Source organism: Enoplosus armatus, chromosome 4 (genome assembly GCF_043641665.1).
Source record: "Enoplosus armatus isolate fEnoArm2 chromosome 4, fEnoArm2.hap1, whole genome shotgun sequence".
Taxonomy (NCBI): domain Eukaryota; kingdom Metazoa; phylum Chordata; class Actinopteri; order Centrarchiformes; family Enoplosidae; genus Enoplosus; species Enoplosus armatus.
This window is the reverse complement of record NC_092183.1, coordinates 2,238,065-2,263,974: the sequence shown is the minus strand read 5'-3', so window position 1 is coordinate 2,263,974 and position 25,910 is coordinate 2,238,065. Positions and strand designations below refer to the sequence as shown.

The window sequence follows — 25,910 nt, the reverse complement described above, 5'->3', positions numbered from 1 at the left end:
TGTCTAACATAATATTTTGTTTCATTTATTTATTAGTTTATTTATTGTAACTCTGGCAAATCATTTATTTTCATTACACCAACTGTCCAAAACCTAAAGTATTCAGTTTATAATGATATAAAACAGAGAAAAGCAGCAAGTTTAAATGACCTCCCAATCATTTCACCACCCCGGATGTGTCCTAATGAACCCTGAATGAAGGTTTTCTGACATCATGAGTGACATAATATGGAATTATGAATACATAAATCAATCGATTTTGTTTTAACGTGTTATAAATATAATTGCAGGATTCTTGTTATGGAAGTGAAATCAAGTGATTCTTTATTGCTGCAAACCCTGAAACACTCTCAGGAACCCTTGGAGGTCCCAGGCTGCAAATAAATGTTATTTATATTGTTTAAAATCACAAATTTGCCTCAAAGGGCTTTGCGATAACGTACAGCCTCAATCTTTTTTTTTTTAAACTTTAACAGGGTCAAAAAGGAAGAAGCAACATCTTCCAGGAATTGACCGAAATAATGATAAAACAATTACACAATATAATCAGAGTAACAGTATTATACATAGATTGCAAACACACAGGAGAATAAAGGCCTATAAGAGTCAAAATGGCAACACAACAAACTACTTTTTTAAAGCTCCTGCTTGTAAACAGGAAACTCATTGAAGTCAGTTTCATCATTTTTACTATTTCCATAATTTTCATTGCCTCTTTTAATAGTCTCTTTTCTCTCCACTGCCAAATCCTATTACATTAGCTGCTGCAACAGCTTGATTTCCCCACAGGGACCAATAAAAGTTCCAACTTATCTCCATCTCACTCTGAATATCAACCTGCACAGCATCACAGGATGGATGCGTAATTCTGAAGAGGCGCCTGGACTCTCGCTGTCATTAGATGTCACGTGTTGTTAGCGGCTCATACTATCAGAATAGTGCAGAAATAATGCTGTTGGGGGGTTTTGTAAGAGCAAATCTCAGCCTCCTTAATAGGCTTTAAAAACTGTTTTCAGTTAAAGCTTAAATTCACTGGTTTAATCCTGAGCATGAAATATTAAAGATATCATTCAATTCAGCAAAAACAGCTAAAGGAGCTTAAACTCAAAACTGATGAAAGATTCACCTAAACTTTGCCATTTTCTGGGAGTTAAGGCAAACGGGCTTCAGTTGTATTTGTGAAGAAATCGCCTGGTGAAATCCGTTTCACACTTGCTGATATTTCAACATAAACCTGTGAATGTTGACTCTGGGGGGGGGGGGGGGGGGGGCTCCTGGGGGGGGACAGATGAACTGATGAGAACCTTTCAAAGTCATCCAAACATTTTGAGCAACTTTTAAGGCCTCGTTTGTCTTCCTCAAATCCAAGAAGCCTTCAAGATGTTTGAAAATGCCAGGAGTCGTCACCGTGCACACACACACACACACACACACACACACACACACACACACACACACACTATAACAAAGGTCGCAAGATCAGTTTAATAATTATGAAAGAGAGCCTCAAATGTTGGTGGCCCCACATGCCTTTAAGAATTAAAATAAACTATGTGAAGAAGAGAAAAGAGAAAAATCTAACTTCTCCTTTGGTGACAATATTCATATGTCTGACTGAGCAGCAACAGGTCGAAGGGGGCCCTCCATCCATCTCTACAGGGGTCAGCAGGACAGGCTATGTCAATACTGCCTCCTGGTGTTCAGATGTCTGTACTGCACCTGAGTTAAACCAATTGCTGCGAGTAAACCACATGAAATGGCCCAAAGTGTTTTGCATTTTGACCCACGTGCATTAATCTGCAGTGTCCAAAACAGATCATAATAATGAAAATGAGGAGTGTTCAGGATGATCGGCAGGTTTCTTTCCCTGATGTTGAGTTCAGACTTTCAGAGTTCGGTCTCTTCATAGGTGACGATAACATGAATTCATCCACGATTAATGATTTCACACAAAGAAATCACTTGTTTCTTTTCAGATCACAGAATGTTTTCCCTAAAACACTGAACTTTATCATATTCAAGGACACTTTTTAAATCTGGAGAATCGTAGTCAATCACAGTACACAGATATTCATATTTTACAAGGTTTTCTTTAAACTTTAGCTTTAGCAAGCGGAATGAAACACTTTGCCTACATTTTTGAACAGATTTGTTAGAGAAGTTACACCATAAAAACAGAGCGGTGTAAATGGGGATATTTGTGAGTGAACGTGGGGTAACTGAACTAGAAAAGGAAAGAATTTTAAAAATAACATGAGTTCTTAAAGGCCACGAGGTCGAACTGCGTCTAGTAAATCCAGACATGACATACTGCTCTGGAGGAGAAACAGGTGGATTTTAAATACTTTAAGTATTAATTCAGGTTGTTGCTGTTTAGAGCTTTTATGGACCTCCAGACGTCCTGTAAAACAGCAACAGTATGAAGTGATTTATGGGCTGTAGAGGGCGATTATGAGTAAAAGTCACTGTTCTCACCAGGTCACCTTTATGTTTTGTCCTCGTTTTACTCTCCTGGGTTTAAACCCCCCCCCAAAAAACAATAGACACCAGAGCTCAGGAGACAAACTCAGAACAGATACTTTATTCAATACAGTGAATATCTATATATATATATACACACACAATCTGAAACAGGTCATTCCTCCTTCTCCTCTGCTGGTTTCGGCAAAAGGTCTTCACTCTTGAACCACAGAGCTTCACTGGTGTGACTGGCGACGATCGCCCGCTCGATGAAAGGTCCTGAGGGGAGGAAGAGGAGGAAGAGGAGAGAGAAAACCGTGTCGTCATAAGAGCTTGGAGGTGTGAAGTCAGGAAGGACAAAATGACACGAAGAAAAACTTTAAGGACAACAAAATGTACAAAACTTTTAAAAAGCCAACAATAATATTTTAGAATTCAGCCAACAAGTATTTGAGCATTAAAGCAGAAACGTAATTTCTCCATTGATTCATCCGTTATCACTTTTGATTCACTGTAGGGCTGCAACTAACCACTATATTATCGATTAATCTGCCGATCATTTTGTCGATCAACAGATTATCCGTTCCTTTATAATGTCTTCAGATGTCTTGTTTTGTCCAACTGTCCAAAGATCTTCAGTTTAACATCATGTACGACCACGGAAAGCATCAAATCCTCACACTTGAGAAGCTACAATCGGTACATTTGGTCTTTCTGTATGTATGTAGGTAAATAGGAGACATCCTACAACAATATCAGACGGATTATTATTTAATAATCTCAAACCATATCTGGAGGGGATCTTTAATGTTGCAGCAGCATTCAGAGAGAAACCTCCGTCATACCAGAAGTGAACTGACTGAACAACATCTAACTTTTAATATCAGACCTTCTGTACGCCGTCGACACCGGACAGTTCTGCAGAGGAACCGCTGTAAATATATGTTGTGAGAAGTTCGAGTCTCCCTGGATAACAAAGCTTTAAAAACTTTTAATACATATCAGGCCCAGCATCCGTTTGCATGAGATTATGTTAAATCTCTCTCACCCACACAACCTCTTCCTCGCTTTTACTTGAAAACATGCACAGACTCCCCGCAGTCTTTCATTTCTCTCATGAATTTACTTTTAACTTACTTATGAATAGTTATTTCACCATCATTTTCCCTGTTGTCTCGTACTTTTCTGCATTCAGGTCTTTATTTATCAGCACATGGTTGTGTTTTTTTTGTCATGAATAATTCCCACGAGCCCCTTGGGGTTTTTCTTTCCCTCACCCACTCGCTGCATTTCGGCGCTCTTTTCTTAGTTTTAAGCATTTAATGTGAAGTTTCTTCTCGTTTCTGCCCACGTTGCAGCCATTAGCTTCGGTCCAAATGACTCTTTAAAAGACTTTAATGGAAATGAAGAAAAACTCCCAGCTACTGACGCGGCTAATTCAAGTTAACTGTAAGTATTCCACATATTCACATATTCTGATCCTTGACTTCTGGCTGCGGAGGAAATTAAATTCTGCCCGAGTCCTTGTGCGCCTCTTGTCGAGGAGTTGAACTGCTGCATAATGTTTGCTGGCACAAAGTCAAAGAGGGCTCTCTGCCGGCAGAGTTCAGGAAGGCCCAGGTGGCTCGGCTCGACGCGCCGCCTTCATCGCCAAATGCTGCTCGGCCATGAAAATTACAGAGCTGGAACGAGGCACTGAGTGAGACGTTTCACTCCACTCTGCAGCCGGGCGGGTTCAGCGGAGCATTAACGCCGGCAGGGCGAGCGGCGAAGAGTCCCACAGGGATCATCCAGGACTGAACTGCACAAAAAGTTTACCGTGAGCGCTTTAAAACAGAAGCATCTGCCGCGAGTGCAGTCACAGATTGTTTAATGACTTCTGCCGAGGAAGTTTTCCTTTTGGTCCCACTTGATTTGTTTGTTCGGTAATCAGCATGACATCTCAAAAATGTGAGCCACGAGCCAAGAAACAAGTGATTCGTTTTTGGTATGGATCCAGAAAACTCTGAAGGATTCCTTTGGGAGGTTTTCCAACACACGACTGCACTTACTTGAATAAAAATATCTGGCTCTTGTGTCTCACGATTGTCTATACCTGTGTATTTTGTGCCAGATTAAACTATTTCTATCATCAAAATAATCATTGGAGAGTTTTCAACCTTGGTGGAGCTTGGCTTGGCTCTCCAAGTGATTCCTAGTTTTAGAAATTTGCAAGCAGCTCTTTTATTGGGCCAAAGAATACGCAAGGACAAGATTGTCACCATGGACTTGTCCACTGTTCGGTGCATCATTTCACATTAAAAAAGCCTAACGTCTTCCACACTTTGTGCTTCTTTTAGGAGAGAATCATGAAAACCAGAAGAGACACTTTCACAGAAGGTTTAGTCCCAGTGTGGCAGCGGTTTGCCTTTGCAAGTGGACCTCAGAACAAAGACGGCTGTTAAAACGAATAAGAAAAGCATTATTTAGTGGCCTGCTGAAGAGACGAATGCCTGAGTGGCAATTTGGTCCTCAAGAGAGAGATCCAAGACGAATGGGAAGGTAAGGAGTTCTTGATATGAGAAGATCCAGGTCACAGAGGGCCACTGGTTTTAAACGGTCTTCAATCAGTGTTTCTGAAAGCTCTGCAGTTTACTTCAGTGGGGGAGCTGTTAATGACATTTTATTTAGCAAGCTCAGAATCAATTATATTTTAGATCATTTAAGCCTCTCCCTCTAATGAGGGTCCATTAGCTGATGATTACACTCTGCATCTCATTATCAAACGGAGAGCGGAGAAACTGTACAGAAGATCCGAAATTAACTCCCAACTCACTGAAAAGGCTGCATTTCTACTTTCGACTCTCTGCTCAGTTCGCAGCAGCTCTGGGAACAGCACGTGTTTGCTATACAGTTTCAGATTTTCCTACTATTGCAGGCAGCCATTAGTTTCCATTAATTCCTGCACATTATGAAAATCAATCAGCTGGCTCCTGAAACGCTTGAGGCGTGTGATCCATCACAGTGATCATCCCAGAGTTACATTAGCGCAGTCCGAATGTTCAGAAACCTCGCGACAATAACGTTATTTTGACAAGAACGAACGCAGACTTCATGTTCACTGTGATGAATTACCCAAATTTTGATTTGATACGTTCAGTTTCGATTTTAATATCGTTCTGAAAAGAAAGGAAACCAGTGCAGTGGAGCCCGGAACGTCACCGAAGTACATCCAAATAAGATTTCCAATAAATGGGATTAAACGTGTTCCTTTAAATGCATCAATCCGCATGTTGCAGATAAAAAAAGGTCCAGGTTTGAAGATCAGACTTGTGCATTTCATTTCAAATTTAAGTTAACTTGTACGGTTGTTAATTCAACATTTCATCGCACTGGTCAGTGACCTCTTATTCCTTCTTTCCAGCAAAATTTGGATAAAAACATGAGTTGTTTTTCCAATAAAACACCTCAATGAAGAACGTCTCTATTCTCCACTTCTTCATCCACATGTGAGTTCCTCCCAGCAGTTTTCTCTAATGTCTAAATGCAGTCTAGTGATTACAGTGTGATAGGACCACTCAGGTTGGAGTCAAATCAATCAGCGTTGTGTGCCGTCATATCCTGAAGAGCTGTCGAAACAGTCGGAGAGAGAGAGTTCGTCCGCTGCCGCAGACAGAAGAAGCTCTGAAGTCTTTTCATGTCAGTGGCTGAACTCGTGTTGTGTTGGTTGGTTTTGGGGAGTTTTTGTGAACCTACCCATGTGGGCTGGTCGGTGGGAGCAAACATCAAGCAGGATGGATTCCAGGTTGGCAAAGATGTGTTCTTTGGGCATGTCGAGCTGCGCAGGGGAAACAAAATAGCACAAGTCTTACTGTAACTACACAAAATGTATTTTATAGAATAATGTTTTTGTTTTTCCTTGTTTTCAGCTGAAATTCAGTTGTCTCACTTCTACATTTCTATTTCTGTAATCTATAAGTTTTCCTACTTGAGTAAATACAACTACCGTCATGACGTGCTGCCTTCAAAGGGAAACGGGTGAGGTTGTATTTTTGGGAACTCCAAGCTTAGTGTTCAACAGATATTAGTTCTGGGAACTTGACTGGAAAAATGGTGAATAACTTCGTCTTTTCTGCATTTCAACGTCATACAGATAATACAGAATGTATAAAGACTGAACCAGCTGAAACTCCCTTGCTGATTTTTTTTTCTTTAGCAATTCAAAATGTAGCCTGGTGGAAGATCAACTGTAGAAAGACAAAACACGCTGGGACAAAACAGCTGACTTAAATTGTGTTTCATGCCTAAATGCACCCAACATTTCCCACAAGGTGCACAGATTTAATGTTCCAGTTTCCTGTTAGGAACACAAACTTATTAAATCAGGATTTCTTTCTTAACTTTGACCACTTTAACTTGCAACATTTAAAAAAAAAGGTAAAACCGCCTTTCCCCTGGACACTGAAAGCCTCCTCTTGGTTGTTGTTGTTGTTGACCGAGAGATTCACACCCTCACATAGCTTTACTCAGATATCACTACCAGCTAAAATAATCACACTCTGCACCAGTTTGTTGAGACGTACCATGGCTATCTGGGTCCTAATGTAGCAGTCGCTCTCCACCATGTACTCATGACCCGTTTTAAACAACTCCAGCATCTTGGGAATGTGGATGCCGACGGAGCCTGAGTGTCAACAGAGAAGAGAATTGATCAGCACCGACTGCAGCCATGAATATATTCACACATCAGCTGCTAAATGAGCAATAATAAGAGTGACAGACCAGGGTGACATGTTGCTTTTCAGCTCACCTCTCTTGCTCTTTGGAAACTTCTTCCTCAGCTTGTTTTTCAGCGGCACAAGCTTCTGCAGTATTTCTGGCACTGCTACGTAGAAGTCTGCAGAGATCTCGTCATCTAAGATCTGGAAATGAATAAAATCAGATTCGATTTAACGTTAAAGACTCCTGCAGGGAGTCTAAAAGACATTTAGACACAAACAGAGACAGAGTCTGAATGAATGGAGCAAATCGCTGTTGATATAGATTTACAGGCCGAAGCTGATGTGTGTGCGCACATATCGCTGTTTAAATTATCAGGTGTGCAGCCTGTGTAACAACTTAATTGCTACTTCCTGTTTGATTTTCTGACACACTTTCAGATCCTGTTAATGATTTTAGCAGCCAATAACCAAATGAGCGTGGCACACAGCAGCTGTCTGGCTTCTTTGTGCTATTAGAGTTGCCAACACTCCTTCACTTACAAAACTGGTGACTGCCAGACCTTCATTAAAGCTATACAAACTGCTAATTTTGTAGCAGCATGTGCTAACTGGTGTAGCTGCCTCTGATAATGGGATTTACAGTAGGTGTAACATTAGCTGAAGGTGACTCACAGGCAACATTAATGAGAAACTACTTTATTTTCCTTTATAAACTACATGAAAATGAACATCAAGGTGAAATGTGTTTGGATATTAAACAGCCTAAAAAAATCTGAATGTTTACCAAATTAGCGTATTGCAGTTACTGTGACGTAAGATGTTTCTATTATTTTTGTCCACCAGCTGTACAGTACATAACCAGCAGCACAATTTCTGGGATTTGAATTGTACAGAGAGTCCCATTAGCCAAAACTAACAGAGACACGTTCACATGAGCCCATAAACCCATTCAAGACCGGGATCCTAAACATCCACCGTGACGCCTTACACCTCGTCTACACCGACCATGTAGCAGCTCCGTCAGTGTAAACGGTGGCTCCGTCAGCCACGGTCTGGTGTGGACAAGGTTTAGGTCAAGGCATTCCAAGCTTAGCTGCCCTGTGACTGCTAGATTTACAGCACAGCTCAGAGGTTTGAGTATGTGAGAGAGATGGTAGTTTTCCACAGAGGGACCATTTAAACTTGATCTGAACAGTGAGTGGTGCACCTTTGTTTGACCAAACTCACCGGCTGTATGAGCTCTACTCCTCCAGCGAGCATGGCTCCGTTCTCCCGGGCAACTTGAACTTGATTAGCATCCTGCAGAGAAACACAGAAAGGCAACGTTACCCATTTCAATCTGATTGGGGTGTGTCAAAGCCTGGCAGACCCCACCAGTGTCGTTCATTATGGTCGTTAACATGCGCTTCTAAGTTACAACCCACAACCTGCGCCGCTCGGCAGGAATATTAATCACATCCTGCTTTCTGTGATCTAAACAGTCGCCGCACGATCCCATTCATTACAGACAAGCGGTGACAAATAAAAGGTGCTGCTGCTGCACATCTGAATCATCTTCAAACTACATTAAAGCAATTTATCAACAACAGGCAATCAAGAGGCTATGAAATTAAGATTCAGTGAGGCTGAAAGGCAAGATTTAAAAGAAAATAAACAAAAGTTTCTACCTCAGTAAAAACTAAGACTTTGTTCATCTCTGTCTTGAAGGGGTGCGGCAAGTGCACTGTGTTGACGAAGGGGTCCACTTTTTTCTGTGAGGAGAAAAAAAAAAAAAGATGAAATTATTATTGTTATCCACACTCAGCATGCTCCAGCAAATAAAGGATTTGAGAGAAAACACAAGATAAAGGAGGGATGTCAGTCATAGGCCAAGCTCAGATAATCAAGTATTAAATCTATTCCGCCACCACTTTCATTTTTTAGTTCTTTGGAGTGTTCTTAATTCATTATGCATAGGAACATTGGTTCTGCTTAGTACTGTGGAGACTGTAAGTGGTAAGTAAGTCTGTCTCATGTGGACTGTCAGGACATCAAAGCAGCTCTTCAGTCCTGTGATGTGGAAACAAACTCATGGGGTTTTCATTCCTCTGTCACACTGTTTTTTGCTGATTAACCAAACTGCTCGTGTTGCAAAGCCTGACGCAGTAAATATCACTCAGATTTGAGGAGGAGAGGCGTAACAGTAACAGCCAGAGTGGGAAAGTACCGAAAACAAAAAGACGCCGAACAAGTCTGCCAAGTCCGACTGCTAAAATTAGTCTCTGACAGACACTTTGGCAGGTGATCAAACGTTATCAGGACGGCCTGTTCATTTCTGAGGATCCAGAGAGAGCGTTGAGGCAGCTGGTGATTTCTGGGATACAGCGGAGAAATGTTCAGACATCCCCTCAGACTCGTGGACTTCATGTGGACCTGCAGAGAGTCAGCTTTTGGTGTAGACCTGACCAGACTTTCCTCTGTCAATCCAACATTCATACCCACTTCACAGTGATCAGCCAGCTGTGTGGAGGTGAGACAGGAGCCGAGGTTTGAACTTCTTCCTCTAGCTTTCTTTCTTCATTTGTCACTCAACAATTTCTGTCACTTTTCATGTGATCAAGAACAACAACATGTGAGCGCAACACTGTGAATGCCACATTTAAGCGATAGCTCGTCTCCACTATGACGGCCGGCTATTCACTCCACCTTCCAGTGTGGCTGCTTAGATCAGGTATAAGACTTTTTTATTCCCAATGTTGTTGGATAATACGTCATAAGATCCACTTCTTTTCTAACTTAAGGCTCAGACTACATGCACACACTACAAGATTATCGTGCCAGAGGGGGCACTGCACCGCCTCACGCGATCTAATGAGGACGCAGATGTAAACAAAAAGGAGACTGACGTGGTGCAACAACTTGCTGTCGTAACGCTTTGCAGTGAGAAATAACAAAAGCAGAAGGATGAACGAGTCTGGATGAGAAATGGTTGAGGAGACGCGGGTCGTCTGTTCTTCAGCAAGAAGGATGGAGGTTCTAAGGAGGAAATTTTAAGGTTAATATCTGTCAACAATAGTATGCCAGCTAACTTTACCCTCAAGGGCTAGAATGTTTACCGTTTAGCGTGTAACGCTCATTGGCTATTGTGGTCCCGCTCGGTCCTTCAAGTACTGACGTTATCATCCAGATTTTAAATATCAAACATGTTTGAAATGATCGGGGCAGCCCTGATGAGTCTGCAAGCAGACATTACATTAACAGATAATCTGGGCCAAGCAAGGTCCCAGGCCAGATTTCTCCTCCGGTTGTCGGGAGGGGTGAATCGGGGAAAAAACTCCTCAACCATTTGTTGCATGTCATCCCCCATTCCTCTACCCTCATTTCCTTCCAGCTCTCCACAGTTTCCTATCTAACAAAGGCAAAATTTCCCCCCCAAAAAACTACAAACAACACTTCAAATCTCTTAATCCAGGGTCCATTCACTCAGCATATGTAAAGAACACAACTGCAGTGTTCTAGCCTTTACCTTTTTCTCCAGTTTCATGTTCAGCCTCAGATCGATGTAAACAGGCTGCTGGTGGGGAGTGAAGTCCAACAGCTGGAAGTTCTTCAGCATGTCGATGGCGTCTGCTGCGCCATAGATCGTCCTGGGGTAGTACCTCATAATGTACACGTCATCCACAGGCGCCCACGCCGTCTTGCCGTAGGGCTTATGTCTATCTTTGTCATCGATGACCCTCTTTGGTTTCTTCACCTCCTTCTCTGTGTCCCCTTTCTTGTCTTTCTTTAGTGCCCTGACAAACAATAAGGGAGTTGTTGAAGTGAGAAATATTTGGGTCATCAGGCCTACCTCTATCTTCATTTTTGATCTGCTTAGTGAACAACAAACTGGTTCTAGAGACAACTCAAAGGGCTAAATGTGCAAAACTGTTGGTGGGTGAAGCAGAATGATGTTGAAACAGCTCCAATGTCAGAAAATCCTCTCTGGGTGAAGCTATTTAAAGCAGGTTTTACTAAAATAAAAGGTTTGTAAACTCACTTGACAGCTGCAAAGGTCCTGACAGGTAGCTTCCTCGGTGCAGTCTGTGAGACGACTGTGTAGGCGGGACCGCCGGCTCTCAGCAGCTGCCTCTGGCATCCTGCTAGAACTGGAAAAGAGAAAAAAGCTGCATAAGAAATGAAAGAAACAAACAGAAACTAGGCACAGATGATGACCTGCATTTAACACAGACAGATGCTGTTCTCTCTTACTGACACAACATGAAACTGCGAAGCAGAGTTTGAGTCGTTTTCTGTGATATTATAAAAAACACTTTAATCTTGCATAAAAGTGCATCAAGAAGTATCTGTTTAATTCCACCAGAGGATGCCATGCGAGCAAGCTGTAAACTTCACAAAATAAGATCAGCTTGGTGTGTGAGTCAAATGATGCAGAGACATGTTAATAAAGACTCTAAAGCATATACATCAGGGCTTATCTCTACCAAACTGACACAGGTCGCCTCCAATGTTTCTGTTCTTTGCATTAAACTGGAATAATTTGCAAATAATTGCCTATGGAGGAAAGTCTGTCTTTATTATCATTATTTATTATCACGGTGACAGCGAGCTCACTGATTTGCAAGACAAAATGCAAATTTACAGCTTGTGTGAACTTGTTCACTCTGCACTAGTCAAGAGCTACTTTTAAGTTTACCATCAAAAACACTTTCCCCGAATCTCATAGTCTATGAATCTAAATATTTTTGTTAATTGTAAGTAATAAATCTCTGGATGCCTACAGGGAAGGGTGCTGGGAAAAACTCATTCTCATGTTAATGTGGATGTACATATGTGTCTGTTACAGCTTCTCTGACTGTGTGCATGAAAACACAAGTGTTATGGTTCGTCCTGGGCGGCAGAGACTGATGTGTGCGAAGTTTAACTAATACGAATTGTCTGTATTACTGCTCTTTGACTTCTATGCCTAACAGTACGGATCCTCAGAGACAGAGGGCAATCCAGATTCCGCAGCCTCTCATATAGGCCGTTTTCGTTTATTCAATTTTTTTGCCCGAATTTGCGTTCAGAAATCTGTCAGTTAAATACGATTTTTTTTATAAGCAAAGACAAATCTCCAAAATAACATTATTTAAATCTTTGATTTAATATTTTAGGTTAACTCTAAAATTCGGCATACACGTAAGCCACCAAGAACCAAGAAAGACCACTTTAATTTAATCAAATATCGATTATACCTACTCGTTAGCACTTTTCATTCCCGCCCACCACGACGTACAGCATATTAAAGTCTTCATTTAATTGAACTCAAAGCTGCCTTGTTAATTAGATGAATGCCGAATTAAACGGAGAATGTCAATAACTCAGATAAAATCTTAAGTAATGTTGCATCGTGTGTGAAGTGCTTCAATAAGGGAGGATACAATATAAATTACATGTATTTGCGAGGTGTTCTGCTATGTGTACTTGTCATCCAAAGGGCTAGCGAACAGAACAGCAGGCAAGCTAACATGCTATAATGACTGTTTTGCCCTTTAACCGAAACGAGAAGCCATAAAGGTAACCTGAAAGAATTAGCATGTACTTCTCTTAGCGAATACAAGGCCTGAGTGTTTACTGTCAATTAGACGAAAGTAAATTACACATAAACAACTGACCTTTACAAACAGTCCGCGTGCAAGTTGCCATTTCTGGGAATACCACTGGTCCGTGTGAAACAACGATACCTGCTGAACGGTTCCACCTGGGAAGTAAAACCATATATCCATTCAAAAACTACCAATCTATAAATACCGTACCTATTGGTAAATCCTCAAAACGTACGTACAATAACTAGTATGCATATAGAATTGTTAGGTTCCGCTCTCATATTCGGCATGTGTTCGGTGCACCAATCTTTACTTATTTTAATAAATATTTGACTTATAAGAACATTAAGTCATTTCCAGAATCTGGAGAGAAATGGATAAGAAATACATTTTAATTAAACAAGAACATTTTATTGCTGGATTAACTGCATGCCGAATATTCCAGTGGCTTCTATATATTCTAAAAAAAAAATAACTGAATTGATCCTCTGTAATCTCTGTATCTCGGTGTCTAATTTAATGGAGTTTGATAAAACTTTGAATACAAACTGCTATATTCACAATACGATTCCTTCAAAGATTAGACGGCAAACAGTCTCTTGTGTTTTATCTTGTTCTTAATGTTAAAAATCGGTTTAGAAACACTTTTCCACGACTTGACATGATGACAGGAACGCCAGAAAAACTACGGGGGTGCCTGCCGTGTGCGGACGGGTACGAGCGGAAGCCGCGTTTGTTGTTCTTCCTTCTGTTTCCGAGACGTTCAGGGTCTAAACGGGTTCAACAGCCGTGTCTGCATGTCTCTACCAATTCCTTCCATAAATCGTCTTCTACTGCCCCCGAATGAAGGTAATGTCAATTCTGACTTTGTTTGTATGCTGCCGACACCTTGTCAAGACATGTCTCGGGTCACATTTCACAGTTAAATCCGCTTCCGTTTGTACCAAATCCGTCTCCCCGGCGGTCCGTGTCGGTGAGCCCGGGCGGCGTGCGCCCTGCAACCGCTAGCCAAACAAATCCAGCGCCGTGCTTGGAGCTCGCCGGGGCGGTTAACCTGTTCACACTATGTTTCGACGACATTTTCATAGTTTTAACATTGTGAAATGTATAAATAGACGCGTCCAGAGGGCGTGGTTACCTCGTTGTCAGGTGTGACAGCTGGTGAGCGGTGGGCCGAACTTCTCCTGAACGGGCCCGTCCATGTAACGTTACGTGCTTGTCACTTTTGACATTATAGCTATGTTTGGACACTCGCCTCTCAGCTGTTTGCGCAGTTGCCATCGCCAAATTTTCCATTCCAAATTTCCATTTGCACTAAAAAAAATAAATAAAAAAAACTCCCGCCTTGTTAGAATAAAAACTCCCCAGTTTCCACAGCAACAGATTCAGGGTTTACTGTAATATTTAGTTTATCTGTGACAGCCACAGGAGGAAGAGGAGAAATGTTGATATCATCTCAGACATGTGATTAAAAAGCCGTGTCTCCGCGTGGTTGTGATATGAACCAATGCCAGCAGGCCGTGTATCCGTCCGCAGTCGCCGCTTACTTGTGACCCAGTCCCGTGTAAACAAGTTATGTAAGTCTTCTCCAAACTTGTTCACCCCCAGCTAACCTCTGAGCGGCTGGATGCACCCAGTGCTTTTATTTATTTTCTCCTTTTTGCACACTTCTTCTGCTCACATGCACGGTGCTCAGAAGTCATGCAATATAAGCACGTTTATTATATGCCCCCCCCCCCCCCCCCCCCGAGACTAACAGCAGGGGGGTTTAAATAGCCGGCAAGCTCCTGCTGCAAGCCAGGTGGTTTCTAAGAAGACCTCCTGCAGCTTTTAAAAAAAAACAAGATTGCATGGTTGCTAACAGAGCAGATGGAATATTCACATATAAGAACTCATGATGTCTTTGACTCAGTAACTTGCTTTTTGCATGTGAGAGATGCTTTCAGGCAATAACCCTGGTGTCTGAGGGAAAAGCTAGTAAAGCGGATATGACAACCAATCAGATAAAGGCATTTATTGTTATGTTTATTTTATTCAGCAAGAACACCCCGTCCCTGACATTATAATGTCACTTTTAAGCATTTCAGTTGAGTGCGTTAATCAAACTCTGAGGCGATAACTTGTCCTATATCATGACACAGATATTATACAAACATATGTCATCTTAGTGGCATGTTCTTATGTTTGAATACATTCATTATGTTTATCTGCTTTGGCAAAACGCACCTTCTGGTTAACAACAATGTATGTTATATTATAGGAGGTAGAATAAATAACATGCTTTGCCAATGACTAACATATGTCATGTTTTTTGACTAAGAGTCTAGAGTCCAAATTAGAGCTCCAATAAGTCTAAGCTGAAAGTTCTGCTGAAGGCAAAAATGATTTATGTCTGTCCTCTGCCCTTCAAAGTCCACTGTGACACACAGGTTAAAGTTCTTTAAATAGTTTTTTTGTTTCTGCTTGAGCTGTGCGGTATGTTTGACTCATCATGAGTTTAGTAAGAATATTCCTCTGGTATTGATATATATCACAGTTTGGCAGATTGTGTGCAATATCACATATAGGTAAAAACTGTAATACCTGATTTTGTATATGTGTTCATGCTGCACTGACACTTGAAGTTCCCTTTGGATTGATAACGTATCTATCATTTGATCGTCATCATCATAATATAATTTCTGGGAGTCCTAATAAAGGAAACATATAATTTCCACAGCCTTAGTTAAGACAAATCAGCCATGCATTAGTAAACGTAAAATTATACAGTTCTATATAACCAAGAAGAAGTTTGAGAAATCAACTAAAGTCCTGTTTCAGACGAGTGTCAAGTCACGTAGCACTTGTCTGCGATTTCAAACAGGAGGAATTTAAAGGAACTTTGGAACTTTTATTTCAAAATAAGTTTAGCATGAATCAGTTTCCAGGTGAGATCACCTGGGACAGACTTAAATGTGTTGGCTGTTGAGTGTCACTCTTTATGTCTTTATTCGGCTCTAAAATTCTTGCTGTGTGTTGATATTGAAAGTGTTGGCATTATTCTCTCAGCTGCTGTCGCTTGTAGACGAAAAGTTTGTGCTCCCTGATCTTCTCACAGATTTAGTTCTCCACCGTGATTTAGCTTGAACGGTCAACCTGAATTCCTTAAATTACGTGCTGATAATTAAACACATGACATCAGTGTCTCAGCTCTTTGTACAGACGCCAGTTTTCGTTCCAGCGTGTTATAACTGTCCTCCAGGTGCTTCCTCTGTGGTTTCAGGGGTTTTGGCTCAGTCTTGGTGGAGGCTGTGTGCTGTTCTCAGGGTGGAAAATCACCTTCATCCAGCCGCCGCGTGCCGGTAAACGCTGTCTGAGGCTGTCTGAGGCTGCTGACTCCACCAGCCGCTTGAAAAGACAGACAGTCATTTCTCTGGTTCTGTTTTTAAAAATATCTCAATGCATTGGAAAATATTTTGCAGGAGGCTGTAAGATTTTGGGAGCTTGCCATTCACTGAGGCTCGGAGCGACTGATCGCTGTGTGCGGATGTTTATATTGATCTGTGTGAGAAGAAATGTGGGTCTGTTTCACCCCTGACAACTTTTCATGCAAGAACTATTGAGAGAAGCACAGATTTCTTATCTTAGTTAAACAGAACATACATTATATATATATAACACCACAATAAAGACAGGAAACGTTGTTTGTTTGTTGTGGAGCTGAAACAAGTAGCTGATCGACAGAAAATTAATCACATTTATTAATCATTTAAGCAATTTATCAGGCAAAAAAGATTTGATGGTTTATTGCCTTTCTCTGTTTTACATCACTGTAAATTTAATATATATGGCTTTTGGACTGTTGGCTGGACAAAACAGGCCATTTGAAGATGTTGTTTAGGGTTCTGGGAAACAATGATGGACATTTTTATTACACTTTTATAACAGACTAAATCAACTATCAGTATAATAATCAATAAAATATTTGGAAATCATTTAATTGCAGCTCTAGTTTGCTGATTTCCAAAATGTGGCTGCTACTAAATATATGATTAATACTAACAAAACAAAACATTTATTTTTCTAACCAAAATGCAAAAATATCACAGTCTAGGTATCACTATTTTATTTTATTCATATCTGATTTGTCTTTAGTCTTAATTATTTCTTTATTAAGGTTTGTAACGGAAAGTATTTAACGGTTTTTAATCATTCTTCTCTTTTTCCCTCTTTTCCCCCACCGAAGTATTAAGATTAATAAATTAATCATTGTTTACGTTTATGTTTAGGAGCTCGCAGTCTTCTTCTTCTCTGCCTTTGCTGCCACTTTGCAGCATATCTTGGCGCGTTACTGCCACCTGTTGATCAGTGGAATAGAGTCACACCGTTGATCAGACTGTGTATCGCGGGCGTCTGCGTCCTTTGTTTTGTTTTTTTTTCAATTTAAACTAAAATCTTTGTGTTCTTTGCTCTGTTTTTCAGATTAACAGGTATGCCAAAGGAAAAATATGATCCTCCAGATCCCCGCAGATGTTACACCATCATGTCAGCCGAGGAGGCGGCCAATGGGAAGAAGTCTTACTGGGCAGAGCTCGAGATATCTGGTCAGTCTAACTAACTCACTCTGGGTCTGCTTCCATAAAAACCAAAAAAAACTGAAAAGAAGCTTTTCCTGCCGAGATGCTGTCGGTTACAGGACTCGTAGTTCATAGCTGAATGAATGTGAAACGGTAAACAGCATTAATCCCCTGGCTGGTTCATCAGGTTTCTGTTTCATTTTATTTGTATGTTTATCTGCTGTATACATGTTAGATAAGTTAGTCAGTGACATTCACCTCTGAAATGATGGAGGTTTCTCCCCGACCGAAGTTACAGCAGAACAATCTAGACATGAATTAATCTTCTTTTCTTTCTTTTCATCTGGTTTACTTCAGTTGTTTTGTCTTTCTTTTCATGTAAATTCTTTATTTATTCTGTCAGTGCAGTATTGGGCCCCAGAGTCCTCGATCAATGTTGGGTCGTTCTGCTGAATTCAATCAGTGGGCTTCAGTTTCACATGATGGCCTGAAAAGAATTATATTCTGGCTGAAAAACTGAGTGTTTTAATTGTTTTGGCATGAAAAATAAAAATGCCACCAAACAAAAATCTCAATATTGACATCAGTTTTCAATAGAAGTCTAGCTAAGTCTCGAAGAGCCACAGTCTGTTTTGTTCGCTCTGATATAAAATGTGTGTTTTTCTACTGAGATCTGGAGGTGAGCTCTTTTTAAAGTGTGTTTGCTTCGACGCAGGGCGGGTAAGGAGTCTGAGCACCTCGTTATGGACGCTCACCCACCTGACGGCGCTGCACATCAACGACAACAACCTGAGCCGCATCCCGCCGGACATCGCCAAGCTGCCCAACCTGGTCTACCTGAACCTGTCGTCCAATAAGCTCCGCAGCCTGCCCGCCGAACTGGGCAACATGGTCTCTCTCAGGTAGGCTGTCACAAACAAGCAAACCCTGTTCTGTAACTATTACTGTGTAGTTTTCACACTGCAAATATGAGGATGCAATTTAAACAGTAAATACTGACCGTAGCATCGAGAACAGATATGAATTTCAGATTGTAATAAATAATAACTTCATGAATGAGCGTCATTGTCTCTGTTTTGAAGGCCTGTCGTGTTTGGATAATCCTTTATTTGATTTGTCCACTTGTTTGAAGTTTACACAAAGGATTGAATCTTGCTAATGACTTCGTTTGCACAACAGTGCATATTCTGTCTTGACAAGTGAATTAATCTTTGGATTCATTCAAGGGATTAACAATCTGAAAGCGTAGCCGAGAAGTGTTCAGAAACATGACGATGAACACGCAGCGATAAGGGTTAAGAAATGTGTGGGTGAGAGGAGTTATCCTCAAAACTGACAAACAAAAAACAACAACGAAGATGACAAGCAAAGACGCATTACTTAAAGTGACAGCAAATGACGGCGTGGTGGAAGATGTTTTGACGAGGAATTACCTCGCTGTTAGAGAACGTTTGTGAAATAAAGGAAAGACTGAGACACGGCGGATGTTTTTGTCTCATTTCTTGCAGGGAATTGCTTTTAAACAACAATCTTTTACGAGTTCTGCCTTATGAACTTGGGAGGCTTTTCCAGTTACAAACCCTGGGGCTAAAAGGTGAGTCTCTTCTTCTACTATTTTGGACAAAGAACTCAATTATATATTCTCGATTAAACTCTAGATAGTGGCTGTGAATTAAGACAAAAGTGTGAGTTTATATACAGTTCATATGTATTATCTGGTTGCTTTGCAGGAAACCCTTTGTCCCAAGACATCCTCAATCTGTACCAGGAGCCGGACGGAACCAGAAAGCTTTTGAACTACATGCTCGACAATCTAGCAGGTCGGTCGCTTCACCTGACCGCACGGCCGGTTATTGGAAGTCATGCATCATAGCAGGTATTGTGTTTCAGATAAGTGAGCGCGCATCGCTAACTTCTCCCTGCCCCTCTGTCCCCAGTGCACCCAGAGCAGCTCCCCCAAAGACCTTGGATCACTCTGAAAGAGCGAGACCAAATGATTCCCACAGGTACGTTCATCAAGCTACACCTCCAGCTTTCAGTTAATTATGCTGTAGGTGAAACGTATGTTCTCTTTTACTTCAAGCTGCATCAGGCCAGATTTTTATATAAGAATTCACTGATTTTATCACCAATTGTGGCATCACACCCCCACTTACTGAGACGCTGGCTCCCTTTGTGCACAAATGAATCCGTGATGGTCATTGATTCGTTCACTGATTCTCCTAAATCAATGGATCTCAAAAATGGAAGTATTTTTTTCTTGAATAAAGCTTTATTTTCCCTTCGTCATATCATTCTGTGGGTTTGAAACAGAATCAAGTAATGAGAAGGAGAGATGTGTTTAATAGGATTCACTTCCATCCAATCTACAAACCGTGCATTAGATGTTCCAGTCAAATATCTTTCCAAAACTAATAACCTGCAGCATTTGCATAGTAATAAAAGTTTGTCTTGCTGCCGCTCCAGTTGTCAGTCACGCAGGGCTGCAAACACCGGAGCTATAAAATGAAAACTACGCGGATCTCATGGTCTCTTCTTCTCGCCTGCAGCCGTGTTCACGGTAATGTGCTACAACGTGCTGTGTGACAAGTACGCCACGCGACAGCTGTACGGCTACTGTCCGTCCTGGGCCCTCAACTGGGAGTACCGGAAGAAAGGCATCATGGAGGAAATCACCAACTGTGACGCCGACATCATCAGCCTGCAGGTAAAAGAGGGGCCTCTCAGCTTGAAGCAGACGTTCTCTTTATGTTTCTTTCCCCTTGTTATGTTTTCAACTTTAAGCTGACTTTCATTTCCACAGAAAGAATTTGCTTGTTTCTTATTTACATTTATTGCATTTATTTTTTTAATTTGCAGGACTTGACTATGTAATTTTTCACAAATCATATCAGTTGTTTGTCACATCTTTGCTGCTAAAATTTGAGATTCTGTACTCAGTCAGTCAGAATAGAAATCATTTTTTTCCAGGGATGAAATCTGTGTGTGTGAGTCTAGAGCCAGTCGAGAGGCACTGTAAGGCTGCACATTAGCACGACGCTGCTTTGAGTGTAAAGAAAAATGCTAACGTCAGCATGCTAATGTGCTCACAGTGACAATGCTGATGTTAAGCAGGTGTGATGTTTACCAAGTTCACCATCCTAGTTTAGCTTGTTAGAATACTAACATTAGCTAATCAGTGTGCAGCTGAGGCCGATGGGAGTGTCATCAGTTTGGCAGGTAAAACAAAAGTGTTGAACAAGCTGAAGTTTTGACCAGATGATGGCGCTAGAGGAAAAGGATCAGGAGCGCCAAACTCATCAGGGTTCATCGACTTGGAAACATGGACATCTGCGCCAAACTTTGTACCAATCCATCTGGATGTTGAGATGCCGCGTTTGGAGCTGTGCAGCTAGCATGGCTGAGAATGAATATCTCATTGGACCACAGAGAATCTGTACTTTACTACCTTTACAGAGTAGAAGGGACTGTTGGGCTTTCTGTCAGGGTCTGAAGTAAAGGGTAAACTTACTACCTGCTCTCCACTGGGTGTGATTGTAGCCGTTTTCAGTCTTTCTCAAGCTCACTTGTGACCTTTTTAATGAGGAGAAGGTCTCCACCCGCCGCCTGCACATCCACTGACTTCTGTCGACGAGGATGATTCACTCAGAACAACGTCAGTTTTTGGAGAGCACGAGGCCGATTTATCTCTTCAGTGTTGTTATTATCAGACTGTTATTATTATTATTATCCAACCATTCCCCGTCAAACATTACTGATTAACTGTCCTCAGTTTAGTTTCCTGTTCTCAGCATGTTTGTTTTCCATTGACTGGAAAGTCCTTTACTTCCTGCCAATGTCTCTTTATTTGTCTTTAAAGCCACCTGGACGTTTCAAGAGCCTTTCTGTCAGAGGTTGAGAAGTTTAGAAAAACAGAGGCACTTTTGGAGCCACATTATTTAGAAAAACAATATCAGTTATAAGTTATTTAAAACTATAACTATAACCTACACGGGCGTGGAGAAAGGAAAGTAATAGAGAAGTCATGGATTTTTGCATCAGGATGAATGATGGGAACCTTGTTTTTCAATGAGGAGTATTCAAAGGAGAAACATGGAGTTGATAGAGCTGACGAGTGGAAATGAAAACAGTCGGTCTGAATTTGATTCATGTCTAATAAAAAAAAAAATCTCAGCTGATGTTGGTTAATCTTTCCCACTTTTTTTTTTCTTTTTTTTTTTACTTTTTATAGAAAGACATCAGGACGTAGCATCTGGATCAGGGAAATTGGGGAGATTATATTTTCCATTTGGCGATCGCTCCTCAGTCTGGTGTCACTTACACGTTCACACATACATTTCATTGACTCTGATCGATGGTATTTCTCGCCCTGTGTGTCTGCAGGAGGTGGAGACGGAGCAGTACTACACCATGTTTCTGGAAACGCTAAAGGAGCGCGGCTACGACGGCTACTTCTGTCCAAAGTCTCGTGCCAAACTGGTTTCTGAACAGGAGAGGAAGCACGTGGACGGCTGCGCTGTGTTCTTCAAGACCGAGAAGTGAGTTTGACTTTTTAGACTTCACACAACGTGCTTTATGGAGTACATTTGTAGGTTTCCCAGAAGTTGACTTGAAACTGACCACATTGTGACCACCATTCGCGTATGTAGCTTGTTAGCTCGACTTTGTTCGTTCTCCGTTTCCCTGCAGGTTTACTTTGGTCCAGAAACACACTGTGGAGTTCAACCAGGTGGCCATGGCCAACTCTGAGGGCTCAGAGGTCATGCTGAACAGAGTGATGACCAAAGACAACATCGGGGTGGCCGTGCTGCTCGAGGTCAACAAGGACATGTTCTCCGATGGTGAGAGGAGTCACTCTGAACCAGAGGACGTAACGTATCTCTTGTTGTCGTGTTGTGTCGTAATCCAAGGCAACACTTTTCAGGCCTCAAAGTGTTCCAGCTTCCCAGAAACATCCCCAGTGTTGTCCTGTGTGGTTCAGCGTTGTTAACAACCCACCAGGCGTGACTTTCAGTCAGCAATTAAGCAGAAACGAGTGAGAAAGGCCTGTCACGAGCTGTCAGATCAGCAGTTCACCACCCAAAGATATTCAATTTACAGTGATATAACACAGAAACAGCTGCAAATCCTCACATTAGAGAAGCTGATAAATTACTTGATGATGATGATGATGACGATTAATCGATTTATCAGAATTGTTTTCTTGAACATGACCCCCACACATTTGTAACTTGTTTATCAGCTTGTAAGCAGCGATCCAGAAGTCCGTGTTTGCCAAGAGATAAAAGCTTTGTCTGCAGTGATGTGTTTTTGCCACAAGGAGTCACTAGCTGTCTTCAATCGAGCGATGAAGGATGAAAGAGTGGCCTGTTATATTCGAATAAGTGTACAGAATGTAATGAAAGTGTATTTCTCCCTCATTATGGATGATCCTGCTCAGACAGATCTGTTCTGTTGTCATGTGGACGCGTTACATCATCAGTATCTTTGCAGTGACGGTGACCGTACACGTACAGTATTATTATGATCACAGTCTATAAATCCTTGGCTTCCTTTTTATTTATTTTATTTTACTGTCTCAGCACTTCTTTAGTTTCTAAAGTTGCGTCAGAGCTCTGTGCTTTTCTGTAACCAAAATAACCAAAATAAGTCCGTGGTCAGGTTTTATTTGGTGGTTTGGGGGTTTTAACAAACCTTTTTCACTCTTGTAAAGTATTTCTTTCTTGTGTTTGAGGTTTTGGCATTTTTATAATCCCTTTTAAATTTTTTTCATCTCAACAGTTGACCTCTTTTATCAAAGATCAATTACAAAGGACCTGATTTAATTCCACTCTTTTTTCCACTCCTTCATTTGCTGCATATCTGTGGGTTAATCCCATTTCTTTGTCTCTTGTTTTCAGGCATGAAACCGCCACAGGAGAGGCAGCTGATCCTGGTGGCCAACGCGCACATGCACTGGGACCCCGAGTACTCGGATGTCAAGCTGATCCAAACCATGATGTTCCTGTCAGAGCTGAAGAGCATCGCTGAGAGGGCCTCGGGCTCCGTGGTGACCGGTTCGCCGACCTCCGACCCGTCCTCCATCCCCATCGTCCTGTGTGCTGACCTCAACTCGCTGCCCGACTCCGGTAGGACTCCGTTAACGTTTCAGTCTCTCAGTCCTCAATTTATGTTGCTCCAAATTCAGTTTAGTATGTTGGGATGAGAGCGTCCCATGAGGGCGTCAATAGGTGAGGATCTCATTGAAGATAAACACACAATAGATTTTGGGGTAGTTTTTAGGGTTTTATAAAATAAGAGGGATGCTCTGGATTAATGACATTCTACCTTTGTATGATCCAGGTGTGGTGGAATACCTGAGCAACGGAGGAGTGGCCGATAACCACAAGGACTTCAAGGAGCTACGCTACAATGAATGTCTGACCAACTTCAACTGCAACGGCAAGAACGGCAACTCGGACGGAAGCATCACACACAGCTTCCAGCTGAAGAGCGCCTACGACAGCAACCTGATGCCTTACACCAACTACACATATGACTTTAAGGTAAGAACCTCCTAATACCTCATTTTCTGACTGTTTTCTAATACAGGTTTAGACTTTTGGTCCATTTTTCCGTCTGTCTACAAGCTGCTTTTTGGTCTCCATTCATTTCTGTAGCAACTTAGAAACTCTGTAAACTCACGAGACTTTCACAACCTAATTGAATTATACAACTCAAGCATGTTTCAAAACGTCTGCTAATAGATTTTCAGATTGCACAAAAAAATCAACCATTTGATACCCGGAACAATCGGGATTTACCCTTCAGAGTGCTGCACATCTTCTGCATATATGCCTGGAGTTGAGTCTGCACTTGCCGTATACTTTTGATTTGTCTTGTGGTTTCTGCTCCCGGTTATTACATCAGTATTAACGGACTTCCCCGACCTTTAACATGCAGAGGTTCTTACAACAACACGGAGCTCATACCCACCAAATGGACATGTTGACATCAAACAAATAAAGTCCTTGGATGACTAATAAAGAGGCAGAATGAAATGAGTCAAGCTCAGTGTGCAAATATCCGCCGTCCAACGCGTTTTGAGAGAGCACAAAGGTTTTTGGTTTATCAGTGGGTGTAGATTATAATGCTATAGCTGTGAGTGGGTGGGCCTTTAGATTTGAGAAGTTTTGGGTTTTTTTCCTGTCATGCAAATATTAACCTGATAAATAAACACACCAAACCACATCATCTTTGCCTCCAGCCTTCCTTCCAGACAATCATGGAGGCTGTTCCCAAAAATGTTGTCCAACTTCTGTCTTTGCAGAATAATGACTCGTCTCAGATTAAGTCTAAATTGTTTTGTTATTTTGACTGAAAGGTCCGGCTGCTGGGCTCAGCCTTTTCTAAGTGATAAGTCTGTCTGAGGCTCACGAACCAGAACATTTGATCAAACAGACGTTCTTCCTCGGGTCTTCCTGTCTACCTCTTTGTTCTGGGGCAGTGTACTTGACCTACGGTGGATTTTCTGAAGCCAAGAGTGCAAAAGGACATCTTTTATACAGTATGTTTATCTGACATTCAAATCTGGCAATAAAAACGGAGCATGTAAGATTTTTTGCAAGATGGTGTTTGAGAAAAGAACTGAAGGGGATCCAGAATAACAGATTGCAGAGGGAACAGAAACAAAATTGAAGCGTCTGTGTACAATACAGAATCCAAAATAAAAAGTAAAATAATGAGAATTCAGTGCCAGTTTTCGATGCTCACGCACACATTTCCCTCACAGTCAGAACATGTGAAGGTCGACCGGTTGATAACGCGTGATGTCTTTGTGCCTGCAGGGCGTGATCGACTACATCTTCTTCTCCAAGACCCACATGAGCGTCCTGGGCCTGCTGGGACCGCTGGACAGCCAGTGGCTCATCGACAACAACATCACCGGCTGCCCCCACCCCCACATCCCCTCGGACCACTTCTCCCTGCTGGCCCAGCTGGAGCTGCAGCCTCCCCTGTCCCATCCGCTCAACCCCCTCAACGGGCTGCACCTGCCGGTCCACAGGTAGTGCAGCCCGAGAGAGCCCCGCCCACCCTTCTTATCCCACCTTCAAACACTGTCCTGCCCCCCCCCCCCCCTTCCAGCTTTATACAAGACCCTGTACAGTTTACCGATCATCTTTAAACTCAGACACCACCCGACCCCACCGACCCAAAAGGAGTGAAGTATTCGCCCGTCTGTTGCTCCTTTTTGTGTTTTTGCACACTGTAAATGTTTTCCTTTATTCTACTTCTTCTTCTCCCCCCTTGAAAAGCTTGATACCAAATGTTGGGCTTGGGATGAAGTTGCTATGGTAACCCTGAATGTCAATTGTTTTTGTTTTTTTTGCCTTAGATATGATAATGACCGCTTGTAGATTCTGCTCCTACAACAACAAACCTTAACTATCTACGTTTTAAAGAGAAGATACCACACGTGTCAGCAGATTAGCTGAATTTCATTTTTTGTTTCACATCTGTGTGAAATGACCTTTTTTAGAGTAAAAACACAACACTACACAATAGTAATGCTGCACCACAGCACGTATGTTGTGTTCAAGTCACAGTCTATAGAACTGGAACCTGCTATCGCTCCCCAGTTAACCGAC

At 41.7% G+C, this 25,910-nt stretch overlaps 2 protein-coding genes across 3 annotated transcripts; one reads left to right on the top strand and one right to left on the bottom strand.

Moving 5' to 3' along the window:
• Window positions 1–2,566: 2,566 nt before the first annotated feature.
• Window positions 2,567–12,842, bottom strand: mrpl1 (mitochondrial ribosomal protein L1). Of its 2 annotated transcripts, none has more exons than XM_070904040.1 (9): window positions 12,797–12,842; window positions 11,179–11,287; window positions 10,666–10,933; window positions 8,828–8,911; window positions 8,388–8,459; window positions 7,250–7,361; window positions 7,023–7,123; window positions 6,196–6,277; window positions 2,567–2,739 (listed from the first exon to the last, which is right to left on the bottom strand). In XM_070904040.1, exons 1-9 carry the CDS (start codon window positions 12,825–12,827, stop codon window positions 2,636–2,638), a joined length of 963 nt encoding a protein of 320 aa, XP_070760141.1. In that variant the 5' UTR covers window positions 12,828–12,842; the 3' UTR covers window positions 2,567–2,635. The 2 variants fall into 2 exon arrangements, with proteins under 2 accessions (XP_070760141.1, XP_070760140.1); XM_070904039.1 differs by having other exon boundaries at window positions 11,179–11,305; window positions 12,797–12,827.
• Window positions 12,843–13,502: 660 nt separating this feature from the next.
• On the top strand, window positions 13,503–25,492 carry cnot6l (CCR4-NOT transcription complex, subunit 6-like). The gene is made up of 12 exons (XM_070904038.1): window positions 13,503–13,576; window positions 17,189–17,310; window positions 17,999–18,185; window positions 18,792–18,877; window positions 19,014–19,103; window positions 19,221–19,289; window positions 19,833–19,990; window positions 21,667–21,821; window positions 21,973–22,124; window positions 23,184–23,411; window positions 23,626–23,828; window positions 25,110–25,492. The coding sequence occupies exons 2-12, from the start codon at window positions 17,199–17,201 to the stop codon at window positions 25,329–25,331; spliced, it is 1,662 nt and encodes a 553-aa protein (XP_070760139.1). The 5' UTR covers window positions 13,503–13,576; window positions 17,189–17,198; the 3' UTR covers window positions 25,332–25,492.
• Window positions 25,493–25,910: the final 418 nt, after the last annotated feature.